At 36.6% G+C, this 27,687-nt stretch overlaps 1 protein-coding gene across 4 annotated transcripts in view; it reads left to right on the top strand.

Moving 5' to 3' along the window:
* The first annotated feature begins 2,654 nt into the window (after positions 1-2,654).
* The window catches only part of SACS (sacsin molecular chaperone), a 94,437-nt gene continuing 69,404 nt past the window's right edge, over positions 2,655-27,687 (top strand). For 2 of the 4 annotated variants that reach the window (XM_069080283.1, XM_069080279.1), the window contains exons 1-2: positions 2,655-2,821; positions 15,170-15,655. In XM_069080283.1, coding sequence (XP_068936384.1) covers positions 15,633-15,655 — 23 coding nt within the window. In that variant the 5' untranslated portion in view covers positions 2,655-2,821; positions 15,170-15,632. Of the gene's footprint in view, positions 2,902-15,169; positions 15,656-27,687 lie in introns of all 4 variants that reach the window. The other 2 variants (XM_069080281.1, XM_069080280.1) reach the window with 2 other exon arrangements.

The following is a 27,687-nucleotide window of genomic DNA, read 5'->3' as shown; positions in this document are numbered from 1 at the left end:
CAGTAACTGGAAGGATGGTGGTGCCTCAACAGTAAAAGGAAAGTTGAAAAGAGAAGGTTTTTTTGGGGGTGAGGAGATAGAGTTCTGTTTTGGACTTGTTGAACTTTAGATATATATGAGGCATCTGGTTTGGAAAGACAATTGGGGATGGATTGAGAACAGAGCTCAAGAGAGAGGTTAGGGCTGGATAAATAATTCTGGGGAATCATCTGAATACAGATGACAACTGAACCCAGTGGAGGTTGATGAGATGACCCAGTGAGAATATAGAGAGAAAAGAGAAGAGTTACATGATAACTTTAGAGAAATCAGCTTCAATTGAATTATTCGACGAGAGAGTTGCAAGTCAAGAAAAAAGAAGCCTCTTACTTATTATTTTCCTGAATGGGGAGAAATTTTATAAGGAAAGTGCTGAGTAGTTTTCAAACAAGAATCATTTTTGGCTTCTGTTCCTTAACCCGCCCCTCCTCTACATCCAGTCAGCTTCCAAGTGCCATTGATTCTACATCTACAGTTGTCCGCTTTTCTCTACATACAAAACCCCACAAAGCCTGTGTGTATATAATCACTCAATCTATTAATCAAAAAGTATCTATCAAGTGCCTTTCATGCCAGGTACTGTGAAAAAAGCTGGAGGTGTGAGTACAAAGAATCAAGCAATCCCTGTTCACAATGAGTTTACAATTTAATAGGTTTAATTAAATCTATTCAACCCATAGGATTTAGAGTCAGTAAAGACCTTCAAGATCAACTAGTCTAGCCCTGTCATTGTACAGAGGGGGAACCATGGGTAGCAAAGAGCAGATCTAGGCTTTGAACCCAGTTTTTTTTTTTTGACCACAGATCTGATAGTTATTGGCCTCCCATTCTGGACTTCTCAACAGCTCAGTTGGTATTTTCCCTAGGACTGGGGCATAGTTGGAGAGCCTCCATGTCCAACTAGTCAACCTGTGATTTCAGGAGATTGGACTGATTATCCTTAATGATGTAGCCCTATCTCCTGGGATATTGAAATTGATAAGGGGATTTTTGATCTGGAGGCTGCAGTAGGGATGCTGCTGCTGACATTCTGTCAATATTGTTTCCCACACCCCCATTTGCAGGAGGATTGATTGTAGCACCTAAAAAAAAGGTAGTCTACTTTTGGTATAATTCATAGAAAGTGTTCTGAAAAAAAATGTGATACTCTGTAGAAATATAAGGTAGTTATTCTCTTATTTATGAGCAATTGAAGGTTCTATCTATACACTGGGGATCTGGGGGAGGGGAAAAAGGATTTCAGGAAACATCAGAACCAGAAGAGATCTACTTCAATCCCTTACAGATAAGGAACCTGAGGCCCCAGGCAATTAGTGGCATAATTGGGACAATAATATGAGGTTTCCAGTCTCCCACGCTAGATATCCTTTTTGCCTTCTAAACATTTTATCATGTACAAAATGTGTTGCCTGTCTTTGAATGACAAGGAGCTGAATTCTTTCTTGTTCATATTAATACCCTTGTAAAGTAAACCAGTAATAACTGCTAGGTTTTTCCAATGCTAAATTTATTCCTCTACTGAAGTCTTCCTCCAGAGCTTCAGTACAGTGTATGGGTGACATTGGGTCTCTGAAGTGTGGGCCAGAGGAGAGCCAGCTCAGGCAGGTGTTGGCAAAGTGGAAAGGCTGTGAATCTGGGCCCACTGATGGATGAAATCTAAGGCTAGAGAAATTTGGAAAGGCTCAGCACCAGAAGGCTGGCTACTAAATTGGAAGTTTTTGGCCACCACAACTCAGACTTTCTCCAAAGGTATACAAGATCTGTAACTTGGATTGAACAAATACTCATGAAATATTCCAACATTTAAGCAAACATACAAGTAAGAAAGTAAAAAGTTAGCAAATCTGAAAAGAAACAAGTGACTTATGGGAACAGAGGTTTATCCATTAGAGCAAGGTTTCTTAACCTGGGACTTGTAAACTTGTTTTAAAACATATTTTGATAAAATTGGTTTCCATTGTAATCTTATGTAATTTATTTTATGCACTTACAATCATTACTCTGAGAAGAAGTCCATAAGCTTCACCAGACTGGGCAAGGGGTCCACCACACACAAAAAAGATCAAGAACCCCTGTTATTGGAGGGGTTACAGATAACTTACAGAAAAAAAAATTGAGGTTGATTACTTGCTCAAAGTCATGAAATCAAGAGAAGCAATATTCTTTTTCTTGATTGAAAACATGATGCTAAAATGCTTGTAAAAGCTGTTTCCCATAATGCTTAACAAAACAGTATTAGGCTGGTACACAGCAATAAGAATGAGAAACCAAAAGTGAAAGCCACTAAACCTGTTTCCTTTTATGACTTCAGTAAAATAGGAAAAGTAAACCAACAGCAGAAATGGAGAAATCAAAGAAGGATCAGAGATGGTGCTGCTGGAAGAGAGAAATTCAGGGAATGTTAAAGTACTAGTGTAAATCCAGACATATATATTTTTAAACAAAACCGACTTATGAATACTTTTTGGTTTTGTGTAATGTGAAGAATATAAAAATGCATCTAATATTTCATTGAACATGCCCCCTTATCTAAGCCCCAGTACTGCATTTTGCAGCATTATTTAAACCTAAGGCTGGTGCTAGTCGTATCTCTTTAAAAAAAAAAATCCGGGTAGAGGGAGCTAATTCCTCTGCTGCATTGAACTTGGTTAGATGCACAGAGCTGCAGCAGCAATCACGCATCTCACTCAGAAATCTGCTGATGTTACATCCTCTTGCGTCAATGATCAGTAAGTGTTTGCAGGTCCAAATGGATTAAAACGAAAACCAGCAAAGCAGCGGGGTAAGGCAGCTAATGGAGAAAGGATTGAATCTCTCGATGTGATCGGTCATTTTATTCTCTGAGGGTTTGTCGGAAAGCAGGTCAGTCAGTCACTGCAGTTGTTTGTGGGAGCTGTTGTTAGTAGTTATCTTAATTATGACAGTGGATATCGTCTGATATCTTTGACATGTAGTAAAGCTGTCAATAGTGTTTCATTTAAATAAGCTCCTTGGGCAATGTGCCTTCAATGTGCCTTCAAGGTTGGGGGTGCAGGGAGAGTTGGCAGCTGCAGTGTCTTACTAGACAGATTAATGGGGTAAAGATGTCTGTGCTAGTTGGCTTGGGAGTCTGGGATTCTTTGTTACAGTGTTCCATTAGAAACCTCGGGGCATTGCTGCAGCACGATGCATATGGAAAGATACATTTCTGGATTCCATAAAGCTGCCCTTGATTTGAGATTCCTATATGGATTTATAGTAACTGACATCATTTTTAAAAGCACTTATTTCAACTTACTTAACTGAGTAGTATGGAGAAATTTTAGATGTCATTATCTAAAGTCCTTAAATTTATATGTGTAGATAAAAATGCCAGTTCCTTGGTTTTAATTTTAATCTGTTTTCAAAAATTGTGAAAAGCTTAAATTATATATACATTGCCCTCTGTGATTGTATGAACAGAGATACACTGACATGTAATATATAGGAAATGGATCTGTACTGTCATTAGAATAGGGAACTCCCAAGTGGCAGAAATTCCTACAACTAAAAATGCAGGTTTGAAACCTTTGAAACTTAATAGGTTTTTTTTTTGTTTTTTCTTTTTGGAGAGAGTCAGTAGGGCAATTGGGGTTAAGTGACTTGCCCAAGGTCACAAGGCTAGTTTTGTGTGTGTGTGTGTGTGTTAAGTGTCTGAGGTCACATTTGAACTCAGGTCCTCCTGACTCCAGGGCCTGCACTCTATTCACTTCACCACCTAGCGACCTGAAACTTAATAGTTTTAAGTGATTTGTGTAGAGAAGTAGTGTCAAACTCAAATAAAAATAGGGCACCATACACAACTAACTCTGCAGGTCATATATTGACTCAGGAAACAAAATATTAATGTTACCTATGTTTTATCATATTTTAAAATTTATTTTGTTAAATATTTCCCAATTACATTTTAATCAGGCTAGGGCTAGATTCTAGAAGATTGTGGTCCACATGAGGTCAGCAGGCCATGTGTGTTTGACATCTCTGCAAGCACTGAGAGCTTAAGTGATTTGCTGGGGATTACAAAGTCACTAGGTATCCTAGATGGGACTTGAACTCAACTATTCTGGGCATCAAGGCCAACTTTCTATCCATTATTGCCCACTGCCTCTCATAATACAATGTAAAATTTAATTATAACAGACATTTTTATTTTCCCCAAAAGTGTATAGTTTGACAAACACTGTTCTATAGCAGAACAGAGAATGGATTTTGGAGTCCAGAAGACCTACCTTCAAATCCTGCCTTTCACAGATACCTGTCTAGCTATGGGACCCTGGGCCAATCACTCAACCTTTAATATTCTAAGAAACTGTCTAAGACAGTAAACTACAGAAAAGTTACACACTTGAGTCTGTGCAGGACATTTCCACACTCATGAAATTATAAGCCTTGACCTCTTCACCCTCTACTAGCATAAAATATATAGATTGAAATAAATTTTTATTTGGTTATCATATTATATTATGTATTAAAACTAAACTTTCCATTGTCACCATTGTTAGGGAGAGAATTGTGCCTTTTATCTTCCTTCCTTCTTGGCAATACCCTCCATTCTTTTATTATGTCTCCTGGTTTTCAGGCTCATTTCTTTTCCTGCTGGATCTAGGGGCTCTCTTTTTTTTCTGCCTCTTTAAAATAAATCATGTCATCTTTTCATCCCTCATGGTTCTTTGCATCTTCCTCAGTCAATTGAAAATATTTTACTTGAACAACTACGTGTGCTAGGCACTGTATTATGCTCTGAAGGGGATACAAAAGATGATTCAAATATAATCTCTATCCTCAAGGATTTTGCAGTCTAGTAGAAGAGAGATGACATAGAGAGATAAATAACATTACAATATAGGACCTCAAAAATGAAAAAGAAAAGCACAAACAAAATATTATGAAAATTCTGAGGAGTAACACATCATCTCCTGTGAGGATGTCATAGAAAGCTTCATGAAGGAGGTGACATCTGGATTACACCTTGAAAGATAATATTTCAACAGGTAGAAATCTAGAGGAAAGAATTTCCAGATTCAATGAACAGCATGAACAAAGGTAGGGAGGTAGGGAAACACAGGACATGTTTGAGGAATGGTAGTACTATTTGGGTAGATTATATGTGGGGTAGTGGGAACTAAGGATAGAAAGATAAATCAAGGCCACATTATGGAGGGTTGTAAGTATCAGGTTGAGTGTTATATTTTCTATGTCAGGTAATAAAGAAGGTTTTTTGAGCAGCAGAGTATTGTATACTTCAGGCAGATGAACATGGCTACCATTGGAAAGACTTGAGCAGGAAAACTAATTAGCATATTGTTATTGAGGTCTAAGTAAGAGGTAATCAGACTATGAAATAGAGTGGTAATAATGGGAATGAGAAAGGGGGAGATGGATTTCAAAGGAGAAATTGGCAGAATTGATAACTGTTAGACATTGGGAGAAATGGTAAATAAAATTTCCAAGCCAGCATAAATGGAAGTTTATTGGTACTATTGGCAAAGAATAGGAATGTCCTGAAACCTTGTTTTAGGATGAAAACGAGTATGTTGAGTATGAAAATAAACTAGTCTGAGTTTGGAAACCGGTTATGATGTAGTAGAAGGAACATTGGACTTGGGATGAGAAAACCTTGATTCAAATCCTTGATCTGACAATTAGTGATCATGGGGGAATAATCTAATCTCTTTGAGTCTGTATCCTCATCTATAAAATGTAAGTATAGTTACAGAAATGTCAAAACAAAGAAATACAAAGTAAATTCAAGAAGAGAGCTCTAATAGCTGGGGAATCGGGAAAAGTCTCACATAAGAAGAGATGGTCCTTTAGTCATGCCTGAAAGGTAGCTAGGGATTCCATAAGAAGGTGAGGAGGGAACATGTTTCAGTCATGGAGAGATCAATTGTGCAAAGGTATACAAGCAGGAGAATAAATGAGAGCTATCTAGCATTTATAAAGGGGGCAGGGATGGCAATAGATGGTATTGTTGGACTATCTGATTTCTAAGGATCTTTCCAGTACTAAATCTATGAGACTGATGCTCCAAAGTTGTTACAGGGAAACTGATACAGGGTTAAAAGGAGATTCTCTTTGAACATGACTAATGTAACACCTTGCATAATTTGACTTATAACAAATATTTTATGATGATGGTAGATATGTGAACTTTCCTAAGCTTATGAAGGGTCAAGGTGAAGATCAAATTGATTATTTCATGGCTATTCTGATCTCAGAAACTTGGTGGGTTCTGGAAGAGAAAGTGAGGCTGGTGACTTTGCACAGCCTTCCCTCGTTTAAATCCAATTCACTTTCATGTCATGGCATCATCTCTTTGATGTTATGGTCTTCTTCAAGAATGAAGGACAAACAACAGCAATTATACTTACATTATGTTGCCTCTCATTGTTTCCTAATGAACTAGCTGATTAATCATCATCACTTTAATGGGTCTGGGCCTCTGTTTCCTCATGTATAAAATGATGGAATAAGATCGACTAAATCAGTTTCCTCTATATTTTTTGGTCATGATCTGAAATCCATATGTATTTGGACTGCATAAATTTAATTATTTAAGTTAAAATTCACTTTCAATTACAATTATTAATTGATCCAAGCCTGCTAATATGACACAGAAGGGCAGTTAGTCATACAAAGGTGGTTGGGTTCTACCATTCTTCTAGTTAAAGGGTTCTCTCTAATCAAATTAAAAAAACAAAGAACAATTTACTAATAGCCTCAGATCAAGTCCTAAGGTGAACTTCCTAAGGTTAGGTGTATTACCTTTGGTTTGTGGGTTGCATGTTGGATGCTTGGGGCTTAGATGATATCTAAGGTATTTTAGAATTCTAACATTCTGTGATCCATGTCTCAGCAGCATTGTTTGGGACATATTGAATTTAGAGTCTTCATGAACCCCATCTATCTACATTTCGAAACTGACAATTCCATGTCAATTCTGGGCATTAGAGCAAATGCTCTGTGACTCCCTGTACATCAAAATGTTTTGTCACCATCTTTACTGCATTTTATGCAAATATGATATCAATTGCTGTTTTTAGATCATATATGTTAATACTTAAAATGGAACCTGGGCTTAATTTAAGATGTATTGAACCCTACAGTTAAAGAATTCAACTGTACATTTTCCTCTACCCTCAACCCCTTCACTTTCTTTCCCCTTGTCTTAATGTTCATGTCCTGGCTTACCCTCTCTATTGACCTTCTCCCCTTGTACCTCCTAGCATCTGGAAGAAGTCACCTCACCTGACTGACTTGGTTCACTACATATTCATGTTATCTTAACTCAACTGGGCTCTCACTATTGTACAGCAATCCTTTTACTCTTCCTTTATTGAATCTCTTCCACTTCTTCCATCAATTAGTCAAACCTTTTCTTTTCTTCTTAGACCTCCAAGACTATTTCTCTCCCTACCCTCTTTCCCACACTTCATAACTCAAAACCTAGCCTTCTCCTCCCTTACCTCCATTTCTGAGGAAGAGGTGGCACTTCTTCCCAAGGCCAACCCTTCCTTGATTTATTTTCTTGATCCCATTCCCTGCTTTATGAGCATGTCACTCATCTTTCCTCTTTCTTTGTCTCTCCCTTCCCTTTCTCCTCTATCTTTTGTCTTCTATTCCCTATATAAACATTTAGATATACCTCCTTAGTAAAAAAAAAGACCTTCACTTGACCCTGTCATCCCATCCCCCTATATATATTTCTCTTTCACTGTCAAAGTTCTAGAAAGAATCATTAATGCTCAATGTCTTTACTTACTTTTTCACTATCCACTAACTTCACAATTCTTTTCAACCTGACTTCTGCATGTTCTGGGACTAAGTATGTTTTCCTTTAGCCCAGCAAATTTTCTACCCTGCCTCTGAAGGCATTTCTCTACTCTCCCTCCCTTTTTTATCCCTCTATTGAGAACTGTAATCAAATCAACACTATTATCGCTTCTGGAAAATTAGTATCAGTTGACTGCCTTATATTTCCACTAACCATCTTTGTGTCTTTGTGACCATAACTCCTTTCCTTGGCATTTACTCCTCTATAAGTGTTGTCTCATCTAAGCTTCTTGATTGCAGGGACCATTTTGCTTTTGTATTTGTACCCTCAGCATGGTGTTTGGCACATAGCAAGTGTTTAATAAAGCTTTTGAGTCATTCATCCTTAATTGTTTGTGCAGTGGAACTGAACTGTCTCTAGTTATTAAAGTCATTTGCATGTGTCAGAGAGAAATGAACTTCACATGTATGAATTGTAACTTTCTAAAAAGAGTTCATCCTCTCTTCCTATAGTGTGATAGGGTTCTGAAGGTGCAGTTTAATATTTTAAATAATCTAACAAGGGAACAGTCTTCACATTATATAATCTAATAAGGGTATAGTCTTATCTAAGTACTATAATTAGTGAATTTTTTAAACAGTTATTTCCAGTTTGGGGACATGAATCTGCTTTTGCCTTTTAGTCCTATTGCATATAATATAAAAATAAAAATGAATTGATTTTCCACAGTTTTCCATTAATCAGCTGAACATAAGCCCTTCACAATCTGGCTCTAGACCAACAGGCCTTCTTGCTATTCCTCGAACTTGGCATTCCATCTCTTACCACCATGTCTTTGTAAACAAAGTGTTCTGCATGGGCTCTCTCCATACCCCTCCCTCTTAGAATTCTCATTTTTCTTCAAGTTTTTGTTTGCTTATTTTAAAATGTTCATTTTATTTTTTATTATGGGCAAAATGAACATTTCCATATACTCTATAGAACAGGAAAGGATTGTACATTAAACTGTAGATTTCAATTACATAGAGCTTACTTTTCTTTTTAAGTACATATTTAATAAATTCAAGACATAACTAGCAAAGCTATACTGCTGGTCTGTGATTCCTTCTGACCTTACTTCTCTCTTTTAGAGGGCAGGAGAATCTTATTCCAGACATTCCTCAACTGACCAGCTTTCTTCAACACTCAACCCTGGTGCCAACTTATAGGTGAAACCCTTTATGTTATCCCGAATTATTAGGACTTTCTCCCTCCTTCCATTGCCTTTCACTTATTCAACATTTTTATTTCATTAAATAAATAATTATGAGCATCTATATATATGGATATATAAAGACAAAAACAAAACAGGAACCTTAGATTCTACAGGGAAGATACACACAAATACATAAAGCTTTTCAAGAAGGAAAGAGTACTAACTGGATGGAAAGGATCACAAAATGCTTCATGTAAGCTTAGGTGATGCCTGTGTTATGCTTTGAAGGAAACTAGGAATGGTTTTTCAAGAAGAGATTATGTTCCAGGGATAAAGAGACTGTCACCTGTGCACAAGCAAACAGAGAGGGATAGAATATTCCACACAGGGAATTTCAAGCAGGTCAATATGACCAGAATTGAAAGTATGGGAAAAGGAGTAAAATAAAAGTCCAAGTACAGACAGATAAATAGGACCTATATTGTTAAGGGCGTTAATTGACAGGCTGAGGATTTCATACTCTAGAGGCAACATAAAGCCAGTGATGATTTTTGAGTAGGGGAAAAACATGATCAAATCTTTTAAAAAATATTAATTTGGAAGGTTTTGTGTGTATGTTGTGGGGGGGAAGTATGGTGAATTAAAAGGAGGTAGAGACTGAAAACAGAAGAACAAACCAGAAAGATAATGTAGGGCTATGTGAGTGAAATGGACATGAGAGATATTGTGGAAGTAGAAATGATGATACATGATAATCTACTATATATGGAGGGAGAGGAAAGAGCCAAGGATGACTCTGAGATTGGAAACTTGGAGACTAGATCAAACTTGGTGATGTTCTCAACAGAAATAGAGAGTTTGGAGGAAGGATAGGTTTGGGTGGAAATATGAGTTCCATTTTGGATATGTTGAGTTTGAGATACCCGTGGAACTACTGGATATGTATAAATATCTAAAATGTAATTGGAAATGTAAAATTGTAGTTCAAGAGATAGACTGACTAAATATGTAGATTTAGGATATATTTGCATAAAAGTGATAATTGAACCATGACAACTGATGAGATAGATCTCCAGGGGAGGGAATGTAGAGTAAAGAGAGAAGATCCTTTGGACAGAGCCTTTGAGGACACCCCTGATTAGTGGACAGAAGGATAATTCCGCAAAGGAGATTAAGAATGAATGGTCAGAGAGATAAGAGAATCAAGGAAGAACAATGTCACTAAGACCAAGTGAGGAAAAAGTATCCAGGAGGAAAGAGATGTTTTTCCTATAAATTGGGTCAACTATGTCACCCTCCTACTCAATCAACTCCAGTCACTCCCTATCACATCCAGGATCAGGTATAAAATCTCATAACTTAGGCCCTTCCCCTACCTTTTTAGTGTTCTCATACCTTATACCTCACCACATAATCTTTCAACCAGTAACACTGGTCCCCTTTTGGTTCCTCAAACAAGACATTCCTCTCCACACTCTGGTTATTTTCACTGGTTTACACCCATGCCTAGAATGCTCTCTCTCCTCATCCCTGCGTACTGACTTCCCTGGCTTCCTCTAAATCGGAACTAAAAATCTCATCTCTAACGGGAAGCCTTTCTGTATCTCTGCACTTTAGTGCTTTCCCTTTGCTGATTATTTCTAATATAACTTCTATATATCTGGCTTGTCCATAGTTGTTTGCATGTTGTCTCTCCCATTAGATTGTGAGTTCCTCAAGGGCAGGGGCTATCTTTATGGGACAGGGTCGGGGTAGGAGATGGGAGAGATCCACAGCACTTAGCATAGTGACTAGAACAAGGTAGGTGCTTAATAAGTGATTACTTGACTGACTGGTTGACAATGCCAGAAGCTGTAAGAGTCAGTAGCATAAAGACTAGGAAAAAGTCATTGGATTTAGCATGTCCATTACCACTGTGACACTGAAGTGAACACAAGTTGTATCCTCCCAGTATATTGTATGCTTCTTGGGCAGGAGGACTGTTTCTTGTTTTGTCTTTGTATTCCTAATGATTAGCATTGTACTTTGCACATACTAGATGTTTACTAAGCTTAATAAATGCCTATTTCACATTTACCTTGATATTACTAATAAGAGGACTGTTGTACGAAGTTATCTGTGTGGTTGCATCTATCAAAGAATTTTGTATGCTCTTAACATATGTATGGGAGACCCCTCATTGGAGGAGAGTTTTTTTGCTCTAGAGGGGGAAATACTTTTTTTTTTGGTTCTATATAACTGACAATAAACAGTGAGATGTTTTCTCTTCACTGTTCTTTCAGCTGTGCAATAAGTTCAGAAATGAATTAAAGTGACTTGGATCTTTTGGGATCATTTAAAACTAGTTTTTTCAATTTAATTTTAAATATTATTTTGGTAGATTTAAAAGTAAACTTCATTCTACATAAGCAAAGACAAATGCACAAAGTGCATTTAGATATTCATTAATGCTGTAGCTATATATTCTTCATGCTTATATATATGTGTGTTTATATGTGTGTATATATATGTACATGTATATATATGTACATATATATATATATATATATACTTAGCTATAGAAGATATGATAAATAGTGGTCACATTAGAAGTCACCTTGTCCCTTCCAATGAAATATTTTATCCTTCAGCCTATATAGTTGCCGTTAACAGTATCTGCAATGTTTGCTACTTTTTTTGCTTATTGATTGATAGAATCTGACTTTTATCCTTTTTGCAAAGATTCCCTTTTTTAAACAAATTATTTTTTTGCTGACTCATTTTATTGACATTGAGAAGGGCAGGAAGAATATATAGCAAATAAATTTTCCTTTCTTTTGTAATGTAAATTTTCAATGATGCAGACTTAACCTGCTGCAGAAGATTTAGCCATGGAAAGATGTATTTGGCAGAAAGGAACTACATTATGAAGTTATTATACTGAAAATGCTGGTGCTTTATACTTAGCATTGTTCAACAATGATAGGGAGAAAGTATGTTCCATTCTCATGCAATTATGCTTCTCCTTTGAATAATAAATTTGCTTTTCACTTTTCTTTATACATACTTTCTCATCTGGAACAAATTATATGTGTACCATATATTGTTTTAGAAGAAAACAATTTTTTTAAATTTTTTGATGCAACCATCTGTTTTAGTTCATGGAAAAGACCTCTAAAAAATAAAAATAAAGGACAATATATGCGAAAGTCAAGTACAGAACCAAGACTTTAAAGGAGACATTAGGAGATCCACATGCTTGTACAATTCCACTGCTTACTAATCATATGGCCTTAGGAAAGTCACTTAGGTTATTGGCTTATCTCAGACCCTCAATTTTCTTACTTGAAAAGTAGGAATAATACACTTGCTCTGACTTCCTGTAGCAGCAAGCACCATGGCGTCCCCAGGGTGGCTGCTCACACAGGTTCTTGGATCTACTTTGTTAAAGGAAAGCAACTCAAAATGGGTTAACAAGCTTACTTTACTCAGTCAGACATATATCGTTTACCTTGTTCAGGGGAAAAAGGTCAGCACCCCGAACTTCAAAGCATACAGGCAGAATTATCAAGACAGAAACAGATCAAGTAGACAGATTTCCAAACTGTCCAACCATTACATCCATACCCAGTCAACATCTGGGTTTCCACATCTGGGTTTTTCAAAGCCGGGGGACTCTCAACAACGGCTTCCCAGAATTCAGATCAAACCACAGAACACTTCTCAAAGTGAGTCCCAAAACAAAGCTACACATCAGGGCTTACATAGCCTTCTCCTGGCTCAGAGAATGTAACAACCTTATTGACTCACTGGCCAATCAAGAAGTGTCTACAGAAAAACAAGCCTCCCTCCCCAGGCTTCAGGTGCACTTTAGCCTAGGGGCAGGGATGATCTTCCAAATCTGCATTCCCATTACATTCGGCCCCAAGATCTTTCATGCCCATAGCATAGACAATTTACTTTTTAATTAGCTCTGAACATTTCTTAGGTCACATTTTCAAAGTACAGAACTAAAGTTACCAAAGTGGCCACTGGCCCTTAAACAAACACAAAGTACAAAGCATTATCACTTCAGTTCAAAACAAGAGTTCAAATAAAGTTCTGGGGGAGGGGAGTGTCCTTCCCCTCACACAGCTCCAGCCCCAGCTTCCAAGCACAGAGAGGGGGCTGGGCAACAAAACCAACAAGGTGGGGTCCCTGGGGATCCAAGGCACTTCATCCCACCCACCATAGTCACAAGTCCATTCTCCCCCAGGGTCCCAAACTGTGGGATGCAGCCAGGAAACACATTCAATGCCCCTGCTTTGCTGCTCAGTTCTTATCTTTTCCTGTGGCTGAATTCCTAACTCCTAGGCTCCTTCTCCTCCTGCAGGCGGCAGCCACTCCTGGCTTCTGCCCAGGTCCCGATGCAGGCAGCTCACCATTCCCGCTCTCAGCTCAGCGAAGTCTGCATGCAGGCCATTCTTCTCTCCTGCTCCACGGCTCCACAGAATCACAGCTACCACAACTGGGAAACAAACAATTATCCCAGCCCCCATACTTTCCTTTTACTCTGCAGATCCTGTTCGTGACGCCATTTTGTAGCAGCAAGCACCCCGGCGTCCCCAGGGTGGCTGCTCACACAGGTTCTTGGATCTGCTTTGTTAAAGGAAAGCAACTCAAAATGGGTTAACAAGCTTACTTTAATCAGTCAGACATATATCGTTTTCCTTGTTCAGGGGAAAAAGGTCAGCACCCCGAACTTCAAAGCATACAGGCAGAATTATCAAGACAGAAACAGATCAAGTAGACAGATTTCCAAACTGTCCAACCATTACATCCATACCCAGTCAACATCTGGGTTTCCACATCTGGGTTTTTCAAAGCCGGGGGACTCTCAACAACGGCTTCCCAGAATTCAGATCAAACCACAGAACACTTCTCAAAGTGAGTCCCAAAACAAAGCTACACATCAGGGCTTATATAGCCTTCTCCTGGCCCAGAGAATGTAACAACCTTATTGACTCACTGGCCAATCAAGAAGTATTTACTGAAAAACAAGCCTCCCTCCCCAGGCTTCAGGTGCACTTTAGCCTAGGGGCAGGGATGATCTTCCAAATCTGCATTCCCATTACACTTCCTCAAAGGGTTGTTGTGAAAGTTAAATGAGATATATTTATAAGAAAATACTGTGAAAAGGTAAAGTGCCTTGGTAATATAACATATTATTATTAAAAACTTCTACTTTTTTTTTAGCCCATTCATACAACCTTATAAGGTCTTTTTAAAGTTTATCCTCCATGGTTTAATACCTAGAAATATATGGAGCATCTGCAAGTTTCAAGATTTCACTGTCTCAAACCCTTCATATTCTCTCAAGTTGGTGACCTCTTCAGCAAACTTGGGTTTAATGATCATCTCATTACAGATGATTCTCAAATCTCATTTCTAGCCCTAGTCCACCTCCTGAGCTGCAGTCTTCTATTGAACATTTTAAATTGGATGTCCTGTAGGCATCCCAAACTCATGTCCAAAACATAACTCATTAGCTTTCTTCCCCAAATTGCTTCTTTTCCAAACTTCCTTGTTTATGTAAAACATGTTTATGGGTCTTTGTTTCTGACTTGATGGCTACAGATAATTATGTATGAAGTGGAAATACCTACTAATCATTGATAGGTACCAAACAGGGAAAATTACACAAAGAGAAGCCTAGTGTATAGTTCAGAGTCCTGGGTTTGGAATCAGAGAAGCAAGATTTGAATCTGAGTACTGTGAACTTGGGCAAGTGACTTCATCCTCATGGGTCCTGGATTCCTCATCTGTTGGCACAACTGAAACAACTCAATAACAAAAAAGGAGGGAGTTGAAGAAGGTGATAAATAACTACAATCTCCTCTAAGAGACACAAAGATAGTAAGAATGTGAAATTGGATTTTGGAGGGTAGTAGATATATTTTTTTTTAATAGGTAGATAGATAGATATAGTCAGAGGAGGACTTGTAGGCTGAGATGTGAGAAAGACTAATACCATGTTGCTTGGCAGCCTTGAAATGCATCAGGCAGTTTATAATTAGAAAGTCCCTGGAGCTAAGGGGTAATACCGTATATTGGGGGGGGGGAATGACTTTTCATTGCCCTTCTATTCACTTCTCTCCCTTGCTCTTTCTTATTTTCTCTTCCAGGATCACAGAACTCATGTAACGAAGCAGATGCTATTGAAAAGGAATGACACCCATCTGCATTCTTCCCTTGCTGAAATGAGAGGGAGTCAGAATAGAACAAATTCAAAATCACCTTTTTTCACCTTGTAAAAGAAACCCAGAAGAGTGTAGAACATGAGCAAATATCTGGTGGGAGGAAATTCAAGAACTCCTAATTACTGAGTGGCATTTCATCCTAATGACTTCTGGGAGGGGTGGAAGGAGAAAGATATAATTCAAGAAAGTGATTGTCATCATCAGAGTGGAGATACATAATGTAAGAACAAGAATAACCATGTTTTCTGACATCAGATAATGAATGAGCCCGAACACAAGGCTTTTCACTGGTCATAGAGAGCTGGACTTTTGATGTGGACAGACCAGTGCAGAAGAAAGGAAAACATAAACTGTGTTTTAGTAGAAAAATATTTCATGGGAAGAAATAATGGAGGCCAAGGATAATATCAGGTAAATGACCTATTATAATGTATATCTATGTTATAAACTACTACAATTATGGTGAAATTTACTGATTATATGTAGGTATTATTTAGCTTATATATTATAGTATGTATAATTATACATTATATTACATTACATTATATCACTTATATAGCTTATATATAGTCATTATATACCTATATATAATGGCAAATCAAAACACTTTAATAGGAAAAGCAAAACCAAAGTTTAGCAACAGATACTTTAATTACATGTATATAAACTCAAAATCTAAAGAGCTATTTTTTTTCTTTCATAAACTAATAATCCTGGAGTTTGTGTTTGCTGTTATAACTGATTGAATTGGCATGGCAAGTCTACCCAGTGAAGTGGGAAATATGATGGTCAGAAAACAAATAATGACTCATATTAATGTAGATTCTTACAGTTATAATATATTATTTATATGATTTATCTCAGGAAACTTGGTCATTGTGAATCCTTACTGTTTTGTGAGGATTTTTCAGCTGTTTTAGCTACCCCTGATTATTTTCCTCTATAAAGTTAAGATGCTACCAGTACTTCCTGCCTATTCACTGCTACAAGGGGATATGGTGAGGATAAATGAGATAATTACTTAAATACTTAGAGTCATATAAAGTATAAGAGGAATACCTGGTAGACAGGGAATAATCCTCCCCACACACCACTATTCATAGTATGCATTGATCTCATTTGGACACCTCATGGGTAACAATCTTGCTTTTCACCAGATAAAATGGTTCAGGTTTATTTACAAGCCTGTGACTTTCTGCCCAAATAGAACATTTTACTTTTTTCTGTTGTGCTTTAAGAATCTAACTTTATTCATAACTTGTCCTCTAATGTAATGTCTTTAAGAAAAATAGTAGAGCAAAATTCCCTTTTGAAGATTGTTTTGTTGCATATTAGTCCCCGAATGTCCCTAAAAAAAGAACACGGTAAGTTCTTCTCTGTTCAGTATTAGAGTGACACGGAAGGTCCCTAGAGCTATTAATAAACCCAGTTAGGATTCACAGAACTTCCCACAGCCAAATGACATTGGAAGTTGAAAGGATTTTTTCCAATTTTAAAAAACATCAAAGAAATTATTTCCATTCTTCCTTTTACTACTTAAAGAACAGGAAGTCAATGGCGATATTGTCATTAGGCATCCTTACCTGTAGATTTTTGTGAAGCTAGATTTGATTTTATAATCCATCCATAAGGTGTTATGTATGAAGATATCATCATTAATCATCACCATTATCATCATCATCATCACCACCAATCCCCCTGAGCAGTAGCTCACAAAACATAAAAGAACAATAGCAGGATAGAGACCTATGCCAGGACTGCTTCTATCTGAACTCCATTGAACAAGATGAGAAATAATAATAATAATAATGATAATAAACATTTATACAACTTCTTAAAAGCTTATAAGCTGTGAGATAAGAGCTATATTATTATCCCCATTTTACAGATGAGGAAACAGGTTGATGAGACATGCTAAGTGACTTGCCCAGAATAACAGTAAATGTCTGAGGAGGGATTTGAACCCAGGGCCTCCTGATACCAAGTCCAATACTTTTATCCATTGTAAAGCAGCTTCTCCATACAAGGAAAAATGACTTTAATGTTTCCGTATATGTGGGGCCCAACTATGATTTTTTTAATGGTATAATGCACAGAATGCTGGATGTGGAGTCAGGAAAACCTGGGTTCAAATGCTACTTTAGATACTTATTAGCTATATGACCCTGGGCAAGTCACTTACCTCTCTTTTCTTTAACTGTAAAATGGGTCGCTATGAGGATCAAACAAGATAGAAAACATAAACCACATTGCAAACTTAAAGTGTTTCTATTTTTAGTATTTACTACTTCTGATAGTGGCTTATAAAAAAACAGCACTTATGTAGCACTTTCAGGTTTATAAAGTGCTTTGCAGATATTATCTCATTTTATCCTCACAACCCTGGAAAGTAGGTGTGATTAGTATTCCCATTTTACAGATGAGGAAACTGAGCAAAGGTTGAGTGACTTGCCTAACATCACACAGATAATAGATATCTGAGGCTGGATTTGAACTCAGGTCTTCCTAACTCTATCCACTGCACCACGTTGCTGAGGATAAGTGGAAAGGCAATGTGGTACAGTGGCAAGGGCACTTGGTGGGAATCACTTCTCTTGGTCCTAATCCTGGTCTTACCACTAACTAGCTGTGTCTTTTGGATAAATTATTAAGTATAACCAAGAGGTTTGGATCTAAAATGATCTCTCAAAAGGGAGGTTTCTCAGTGCTTTTAAATATTTAACAATCCAATCTGTTCTCTAAAAACCAAAGTATATTTACAACACGCTTTTAAGTTAAATCCTAATTATTAATGTTTTTCTCTATTAATGAACATTATCAACTTTCTTAAGACTAGATAATCAACAAAAACAATAAATGAAACCCTGATTTTTAGTGCCTGCTGATTTCCAAGGGTTAAATGCTCACACTGAAATTTTCCAATATAATTACTCAATCCTGAGTGAGCTGTATCCAGCATACCCCTTGCACTCCTTTGGCAGATTGATAAATCTTGTGAACCTTTTCTCTGAATAAAAGTTTCAAATGCATAAAGCAGAATTACAAAAGGAAACAAATTATACTAAGTTATCAAAATATTTGAAAAAAAAGTTCATGGACCCAGATTAAGAGATTTTGCCTTACACCAAGATGATGGTGCCTCCTCACTCCAAGACTGTATGACATCAAATATACGTGATGCTTTTTAAAAATTGCTTTAGTATTGAACCTTAAAGAATTCAGCAATTATTTCCTAGTTCATATTAGACTAGCTTTTTTCTTTCTTCTCAAGTCCAGTACCTTATACTTGCCTCCACTGAAATCTCATTGTGACTGCTTCCCTAATACATCAAGATCATTTTGAATTTTAATTCTGACTTCCCAAGTGTTAGTTAGCTGCCTCTCCCAAACTGTAGTCACTTCTAAATTTAGGATCATGGGATAAACAGTCTTTTTTTCCATTAGAGTCAGTGATAAGGATATTAAGTGGATTATCATTACCAATACTTCTTTGAATTTACAAAGGATTTGAAGTCCAGGAAATGAACTTTTATTAACATTTGGAGATAAATCAGAAGATATTTTAAGTGGGAAATTCCTGAAAGCTTTCTCCCCATCTAGACTTTGATTAACCAGTAAAATCTTATTTGTAAGCTCAAGCAACCAGTGCTTTGTTTAGTCACTGGTTCACGCCTGTCTAAAATATAAGCAGTAGGATAATATGACATCACTGAATACAGAAGCCAGAAGGCATGGCAAGATGATGTGACATCTGCCACAATAGGCAGGTTGTATAGGTTGACACACTAGCTGCTTGCACTTGGATGTATATTTATGTATATGCACATGTATATGTATGTGTGCATGCATATACATGTGCACATACACATATACATATTTTTGTCTTTATGCAGAGAGATAGAATTTCTTTCCTAAGTTAATAGTATAAACTTTATCCAGTGTGCGAGCTGAATGATTTATCCTAAATAACTCAACAGCACATGTCTTTGGTGCGATAATATGAAATTTTCAACATATTCAAAGTGCTATAAATTCAGAACAATATATATATATACTGTATTCAGAACTGTATATATACACAATATATACATATACACACATATAATATGCATACACACATGTGTATAAATATAAATGTGTATAAGAAACTAAATATAAGTAGATATGTGATATATAATAATTATATATATAAATTGGAAATGTCCTGACAAAAGTCACCCTGCTGAATGTTTCTCTAAATTGGATTTTTATGCTCAATTCTTGTATGCATAGCATTCAAAGGCATGCTCTGTTCAGGCCAGTATTTACCTCAGTCTGTTGAAGGCAGAATCCATTCAACGCTGTTCAGAAATAATCCTGTACTGAAATGAACTTTCTGAACTCAATCTGGAACTGATCCCAGAGCATATGAAGTAGATGTACTAAAGGAGAATGCCTGGGGTAGGGCACTTAGGTCTGAATAATTATGAAGGGTCTGGCCATTTATATATCATGGCTATATAACTATAGCTAAATACCATGTGTGGATGATCCTTCCTTATTAAAAATATTTTTAAAAAAGGTCTATGATACTAGACTAACAACTAACTTTGAAGGTACCTTAATGACCACTTAGGTTTATATTAGAATTATATACTTAACACTCAAAGGAACCTTAAAGATCATTTACCCAAGTAATGAAGAAATTGAGGCACTTAGTGGTTATATGTCTAAACTCATACAATAAGTGGTTAATGTCAGAGACACAAGTACAAAAATCTGATTACCTTGTTTAACCTTCAGAGGAATGTGAAATAGGCCATACTGTGAATGTGAGGTGAAATATTTTGGTAAAATAAATAGAGAAATTCTATTTTTGTTTTCCTTTCAGATCACTGAAATTGGTATTATACATGCTCTTGATCTTTAAATCATAGTTCACATTTACTTAGCACTTTGTGGCTTTCAGAAACCTTCCCTCACAGTAAGCCTGTGAAAGGAGACAGTTTAAGTATTATAATCCCCATTATACAGATAAATAAAGAGAAAATAATATGTGATTTGCCTGTGATTACAAAGCTAATAAATGCCAGAGATAGACCTTAAATTCAGGTTTGCTACCTCTCTGTCTCCTTTTATAGTTCTGCCAATCCTAAAGATTTATGTTATTTTTTTTTCACTTGTAGTTCTTTCTTTAATTGACTGCTTACCCTTACTTTATAAGAAAGTAGGGAGTTGTTTGCATTAAAATTTTGGCAGATGCTTTAAAAAAAGGTTGTTTATTTCAGGATTTTAACTTTAGCCCTGTATCTGTCAGTATACCTTTCCATGATAAAAGAGAAAAATAAAAAGGCCAAGAATTTCTTTAATTCACAAGTAGCAATTTGATTTCACTCATACATGCCAGACCCAAAAGCTTTTATGTAGTATTAATTGAACATTAATGAAATGAATAAAATAAATAAAAAATGAAACATTAACTATGCAGCTCTTATGTGCAAGGGTGTTGTTCTAGGTGTGCAGTAATTACAAAAGTGAATATGACAATCTCTACCCTCAGGAAGCTAATAATTAGTCAGGAGATTCTATTTCCAAATTAGTTCTACATTAATATACTTTTTTTGTCCAATTTAAAAATATTTTCTTTCCCAAGTTAGTTGCAGTAACTTTATCTAGTGTGCAAGGTGAAAAAATTATTCTATGTAACTCAACAACAGATATCTTTGGTGTGATAACTACAAAACTATGCAAGGTGCTATAAACTCTGAACAATTAATTATGATAAACATCGGAAAACAATGGATTTCCAAAGTGACTCTAAAGGTTATAATGGCACATGAGAAATGGTAGTGATAAAGGTTATATGTTTTATTTGTGCCCAAAAGAGCAGTTCACAAAGTTAGTTTTATCTTTGTGTAGATACTTCACTTGACATTGGCTTGAGATATTTTGAAATTCTCTCCGGACAGTGAGTCTTCACTCAGAGCTAAGATATCAAAGGCAATATGTAACACACACACAGATATGTGAGGGTGTTTGTGTCTATCTGCTGGTTTAAATCATTGATGGATTCTTGTATTGTTTAAATGAACAGATATGCTTAATTTTTTAGTTAAAAAGTTAAAGAATTCATAAAATTTAATTTAAAGTTAAACACTCTCTATGCACAAGGAATTACAGTGAAAGCATCCTCAGGTCATAGATCTAGAAGGGACCTCTGAGTGTGACAGATACAGAAACCCAGGATTTGCTGAAGGATAATTAAGTAGTGTCAGAAGTAGGATTTGAACCCAAATCCTCTGACACAAGAGCCAGTATCCTATGCTGCCAATCCTCAAGATTTATGTTATGTTATTTTAACAAAACATCTGCTATGATAAAATGCTTTAAGTCAAATCCTTACCTTTCATTCATTCATTCAGCAATCATCTGTTAAGCATTTACCGTGTTCAATGCACCATGCTAGTTTCTTAAGATACCAAGAAAGACAAAACCAAAACAGACCGTCTCTAAGGAGATTATATTCTACTGCTAACAACTGGTGTGTGTGTGTGTGTGAGCTGAGCCTTGATGGTAGCTTGGCATTCCAAGAGGCTGAGGTGAAGAAGGATAGTCTAAAGAATAGCCTATTTACAAGAAGAGTGGTAGGAAATGGAAAGTCAAGAGTACAAGTAGCTTAGTTTGATTAGAATGTACGTGAAAGGAATTAATGTGGAATAAAGCTAGACCAGGCTAAAACCCCTGTGAAGAGTTTTAAATGCTGAACAGAGCAAGCTGCATTCTATATTAGAGCAATAGGGAACCAGCGAAGATTCTTAACTAGTTAGGCTTCATCATTAATATACAGAAAGTCAAACATTTTCTTCTCTCCTCAAAATTCCCATGGTTCCTTCTCCTCCCACATTCTCAGCTGAGATCCTTGCCTCATATTTTACTGAAAAATTGAGGCCATTCACCAAGAGCTCCCTCTTCTCCCTTCCTCCTAATCTACTAACCCTCACACACCTTCTGTCACTATCCCCTTCACTCATATTTCACATGAAGAGGTGGCCCTATTCTTTACAAAGTCAAACCCTTCTACCCTTCAACCGACCCTACTCTATCATATCTTCTCCAACAGATTCTTCTTTTTGTCACCCTTACTCTCTCACTTTTTGTCTACTTGTCTACTGGCTTCTTCCCTACTGCTTACAAACATATCCATATTTCCCCTATCCTCGAAAAATCCTCACTTATCTTTCCCTCCCTGCTATCACTTTATATTTATTTCTTTGCTAAACTCCTTGTGAAAGCTGTCTAAATCTGCTTCACCTCCTCTTACTCTCTTCTTTCCTCCCTACAATCCAGCTTCCTATCTCATCATTTAACCAAAACGTCTTTCTCCAAAGATACCAATGATCTCCTAATTGCCAAATCCAATGGCCTTTTCTCAATCTTCCTTCTTGACTTTTTTTTTTTGCTTTTTGGAGGGGGGAGGGTAGGGCAATTGGGGTTGACTTGCCCAAGGTTACATAGCTAGTTTTTTGTGTCAGGTGTCTGAGGCCGGATCTGAACCCAGGTCCTCCTGGCTCCAGGGCCAGTGCTCTACTCACTGCACCACCTAGCTGCCCCCCTTCTTGACTTTTCTGCAGCTTTGGACACTGTACATCCCTTTTCTCCTTGATACTCTCTTCTCTCTAAATTTTTGGGACATTGGTATCTCCTGGTTCTCTTCCTACCCATCTGACTGCACCTTCTCTTTCTCCTTTGTTAGCTCATCATCCAGGTCATGCCTACTAATTGTGGTTGCTCCACAAGGGCTCTGTTCCAGGCCCTTTTTTCTTCTCCCTTTATATCACATCATTTGATGATCTCCTCAGTTCCTATGGATTTCATCATTGTCTAGATTCTGATAATTCTCAAATCTACCTTGTGCCCCCTAACCTCTCTGATTACTTCTAGTTGCTTACTGCCTTTCAGACACCTCGACCTAGATGTCCAATACATATCTTAAATTCAACATGATCAAAACTGAACTTATGAGATTTTCCCTAAAACTTCCCCCTTCCAAACTTTTGAGGGCACCATCATCCTCCTACTCTCCTATGTTGACAAATTAGATGCCATTTTTGAATCTTCTCTGCTACCTATCTCTCCCCATATCCAATCTGTTGTCAATGCCTGTTGATTTCATCTTTACAACATCTCTTCACATACTGTACAGTATGTCCCCTTTTCTCCTCGGATATTACCTCTGACATAGGCCCTCATCAATTCACACCTGAACTGTTGCAATAGCCTCCTGGTTGTTCTGCTGACTCATCTTTTCCCTCTCTAATCTATCCTCCATTCAGATGCCCAAGTGATTTTCCTAAAATACTAGTCTGACCACGTCACCCCCACATTCAATAGACCTCAGTGGATCTTTAGGATCAAATACAAAATTGTCTATTTTGCATTCAAAGCCCTTAATAACCTACCCTATTCTTTCACCTTTCCAGTCTTACAGCTCTCCTCCCACTCCTCTTCCCTTTGAGACAGTGACATTGATTTCCTTGCTGTTTCTCAAACAAGATACTCCATCTCCTGACTCTGGGCATTTTGTCTGGCAGTTCCCCATGCCTGGAATGCTCTCCTTCTTCACCTCCACCCGCTGACCTCCCTGTATTCCTTCAAGTGTCATTCAAAATCCTACCTTTTACAGAAAGCCTTTCTCAATTCCTCTTAATTCCAGTGTCTCTTTTCTATTAATTATTTCCTATTTATCCTGTACATAGCAGATTGTGAGTACCATGATGTCAGGAGCTATCTTTTGACTTTCTTTGTATCCCCAGTGCTTAGTATGGTGCCTGGTATGTAGTAGGCACTTAATAAATGCTTAATGACTTGACTGGCTGATTATTTCCATGGGTTTATTTTATATCCAGCTTCTTTATTGAAGTTTTAAATTTTTATTTGGATTTTTGGCATTCTCTAAGTAAACCATCCTATATTTTACAAAAGTGATAATTTTGCTTAGTCTTTGCCTGTTCTTATTCTCTTAATTTTGAATTTCTTTATCTCTCAATTTTCTTCTCTGCCTTGCCTCAACTAGTTTTAGTTATTGAGACCATTTTTGTTTCATAGAGTTTAGTAGAAAGCCTTCTTTCTTTATTTTTGAAAAGTAACTTTGGAATTAATTGTAATTTTAATGTCTGATAGAATTCACTTGTATACATCTTGTCTTATGACTTTTTTTTCCTTTGGGGATTCCTTTATGGTTTACTCAATTTCTTTTTCTGACACTGGGTTATCTAAAGTCTCTATTTTTTATTCTGTTAATCTAGGTATTTTATATTTTTGTAAATATTCATCCATTTCATATATCAGTTTTGTTAACGAATATTTGGGAAATAGTTTCTTAATCTGTTTTAATTTCTCCTTTTTAATTTTTTTATTATGTTAACTTACTTTTTCTCTTTTGGTATCAAATTTGCTATCAGTTTGTTTATTTTGATTTTGTTTTTAAAGAAAACTGGATTTTAAGGATCATTTTGCTTAGGAATATTCCTTCCCTAACTTCACCTCTTCTCTTAAATGCTCTTCCTATCTATTGGCCTCCAGCTACTAACCTTGCACGTATTGAATGTATTCAACTCTCTTCTGTCCAATTTAGAAAAGAACTATAAGTTCGTGAGATATCCTTTCCCACACTCTTTCTACCACGTTTGTATACTTTTCACAATTTCACTATTAAGAGAAGTAATAAGTTCCTCACATTTCTTCCTCATTTCTTCCCCAGTATATTCTTCCCCCTTCCCAATACTTTCTTTTTTAAAACTTAGAAAACAAAAGCAAACTAGCCCAAGTCCTGTGTTTGATTTTCTTACCTATCTTTGTGACCTTTCAAGGCAATGTTATTTTGAGTCACTTCAGACTTCTATTAACTAGCTAGCAAATTAGAGCATGCATTAAGTGCTTACTATGTTCTATGCATTGAGCTAAGTGTTGGAGATACACATACAAGCAAGAAAAATTCACTACCCTCAAGACAACGCATAAAAGGGAAAGGGGGCAAGACAATAGAATGTAAACTCCCTTTGAGGGACTTTTCCCCCCTTTCTTTGTACCCTGAACACTTAGAACACTTAGACCTGAATACTTAATAAATGCTTGTTGATTGATTGACTGGTACATTGAAGGATATCTCACATATAAATGGCCAGGAAATATGGTGGAGGTTTGGATCTGGATAAGATCAAGTTGAAATGGGCCTATCAGAGGCCAGGGTTGTTCCAGTATGTAGTCTAGGTTTCCTATGGGGAGAAGGTAGAGATGAGGTTTGAGTGGAGATAGCATAAGGTAGAGACGGATAGAAAGTATCTCATTGTTCAGCACCTTCTAATTGCTCAAATGCATTTACTTTATTAGGATTCTAACATCCTGTGTATTCCTTTCAAAGATTCTACATAGCTTTAGTCTATTTATCAAGGTTTATCAAGGTAAGGTAAACTTGAAAATCTATTAAAGTTCAATTTTTGCCTCTGTGGGGTTAATTTGGTATTGCAGGGTAAATTATTGGCATTATTGTTAGTTGTATGCCTTGAGCTTTTGTCTTTTGGAATATTGTATTCTAAAATTTTCTCTCCAATATAGTAGTGGCTACTAAGTCTTATGTGATCCTGACATGGTTCCTTTGTATTTTAATTCTGTCTTTTCAGGTGCTTGTTGAATATTTTCTTTGACTTGGAAGGTCCAAATTTTGGCTATGATATTTCTGAGTGTTTTCATTTTGCGTGTTTCCTTAGGAAGTAACTGATAGATTTTATTTTCACTTTGCACTTGGTTTTAATAGATTTGGGCAGGTATTTTTTAATGATTTATCGAGATACAGTGTTCAGGTTTTTTATTTGATCATGGTTTTCAGGGTGTGATGTTTCTTAAAAATCTCTCCTCAATCTTTTCCAAGGTCAGTTGCTTTACATAGTAGAAACCTTTATGCTTTTCTAATTTTTCAATCTCTTACCTTCACATTGTCTTATGAAATCACTGAGTTTTGTTTGTTCCATTTCATATTTTTAGGGAGCCTACCATTTGGGTAAGGTTTTTCTGCCTTCTGCTCTAAAATATTTATTCTTATTCTGCTTTTTATATCCAAATTTTATTTTATATTTCTTGCTTCATTACTTCTGAGTCCTCTTGTAGTCTTTGCGGAGAAGCCATTCTTTTCTTTGTGTTTCTGTTTGTATTTGTTGTGCAGTTATTCTCTTTTCCTGGGTATACCTTTTATGTTTCTATTAATCCATAGTATTTCTTTATTTTGTTTTATATTTTCTTCTCCTTGATCATATACTCAGTCTGAATTTAGGTTACTGGGGAAGATAATGACTTATATTTTGGTCATGTTAAGTTTTTTATGCCTATGGGATATCTAGGGGAAGATGAAAAAAAAACCTGGGAGTTTAGTAATTAATAGAGTATTGGTAACCCTAAGGAGAGTATTTTCAGCAAAGTGATGAAGTCAGAAGTCAAATTGCAAAGGGGATAAGAAATAACAGAGTAAGTAGAGACAATGAGTGCAAAAGTCTTTTTTCCCCCTTCACATTTGGTTATTAAAGTATTTCCAACTTGTGGTCATTCAAGTAGCCTTTGTTTGTTTTAGGAAAATTCCTATCTTTCTGACCACTCCATGTTTGGATAGTTATAGTTAATTGTCAATAGATCATATTAAATCAAAATCTGATACTTTGCAATTTCCACTCATTGCTCCTAGTTTTGCCCTATGAGCCACAAAGCACAAACTGAATCCCTCTTTCTCAAGAAAACCCTTTAAATACTGGAAGAAAGCTATCATATCCACTGTAAGTCTTCTCCAGGCTAAACACCCTCTGTTCCTTCAACCAATCCCCATATGATATGATCTTAAAAACCTTCCCCATCCTGGTCAAATTTCTCTGTACTTTATTTTACTTATTAGTGGTTTTCCTAAACTGTGGTGCCCATTCCAGATAAGGGCTTACCTTTGCAGTATACAGTGGAACTATCTCCTCACTGATTCTCACTGATCTACTATGCTTCTCTTAATCTACCCCATGATCATATTAGCTTTTTGGACTCCTGCATTACACTATAAGTTCCTATAACTTATTTTGAGCATTCATTTTCTGCAATATTTTAAATTAATTTCTATATACAAAAAACTCATGTCACATTTTTGACTCATATTATGATTACAGTTTTTAAAACCCCCATATTATCTTCAGCTAAATTATTTTGACAGACCTCTACCTCTACACAGATTTTTTTTTTTACTCTGGGAGCACACATCTATTGGTATCAAATTTTATTCTATTAGATTCAACTGAACATTCTAACATGCCAAGATAAGTTTTATATGATGACTGTTATCCAACTTTTTAAATCTGTAAATTAGATAAGTCTATACTTATCCAAGTCATCTGCCGGGGTCCCTCTGCCCGTGGAATCCTCACCTGCCCTACGGTCCT

The sequence above is a fragment of the Petaurus breviceps genome, unplaced genomic scaffold (assembly GCF_028583685.1).
Source record: "Petaurus breviceps papuanus isolate PSGF00001 unplaced genomic scaffold, PetGlider_PUasm1.0 91133, whole genome shotgun sequence".
Lineage (NCBI taxonomy): Eukaryota > Metazoa > Chordata > Mammalia > Diprotodontia > Petauridae > Petaurus > Petaurus breviceps.
Note: the sequence above shows the minus strand (reverse complement) of the source record. Positions and strands in the feature narration are given on the sequence as shown.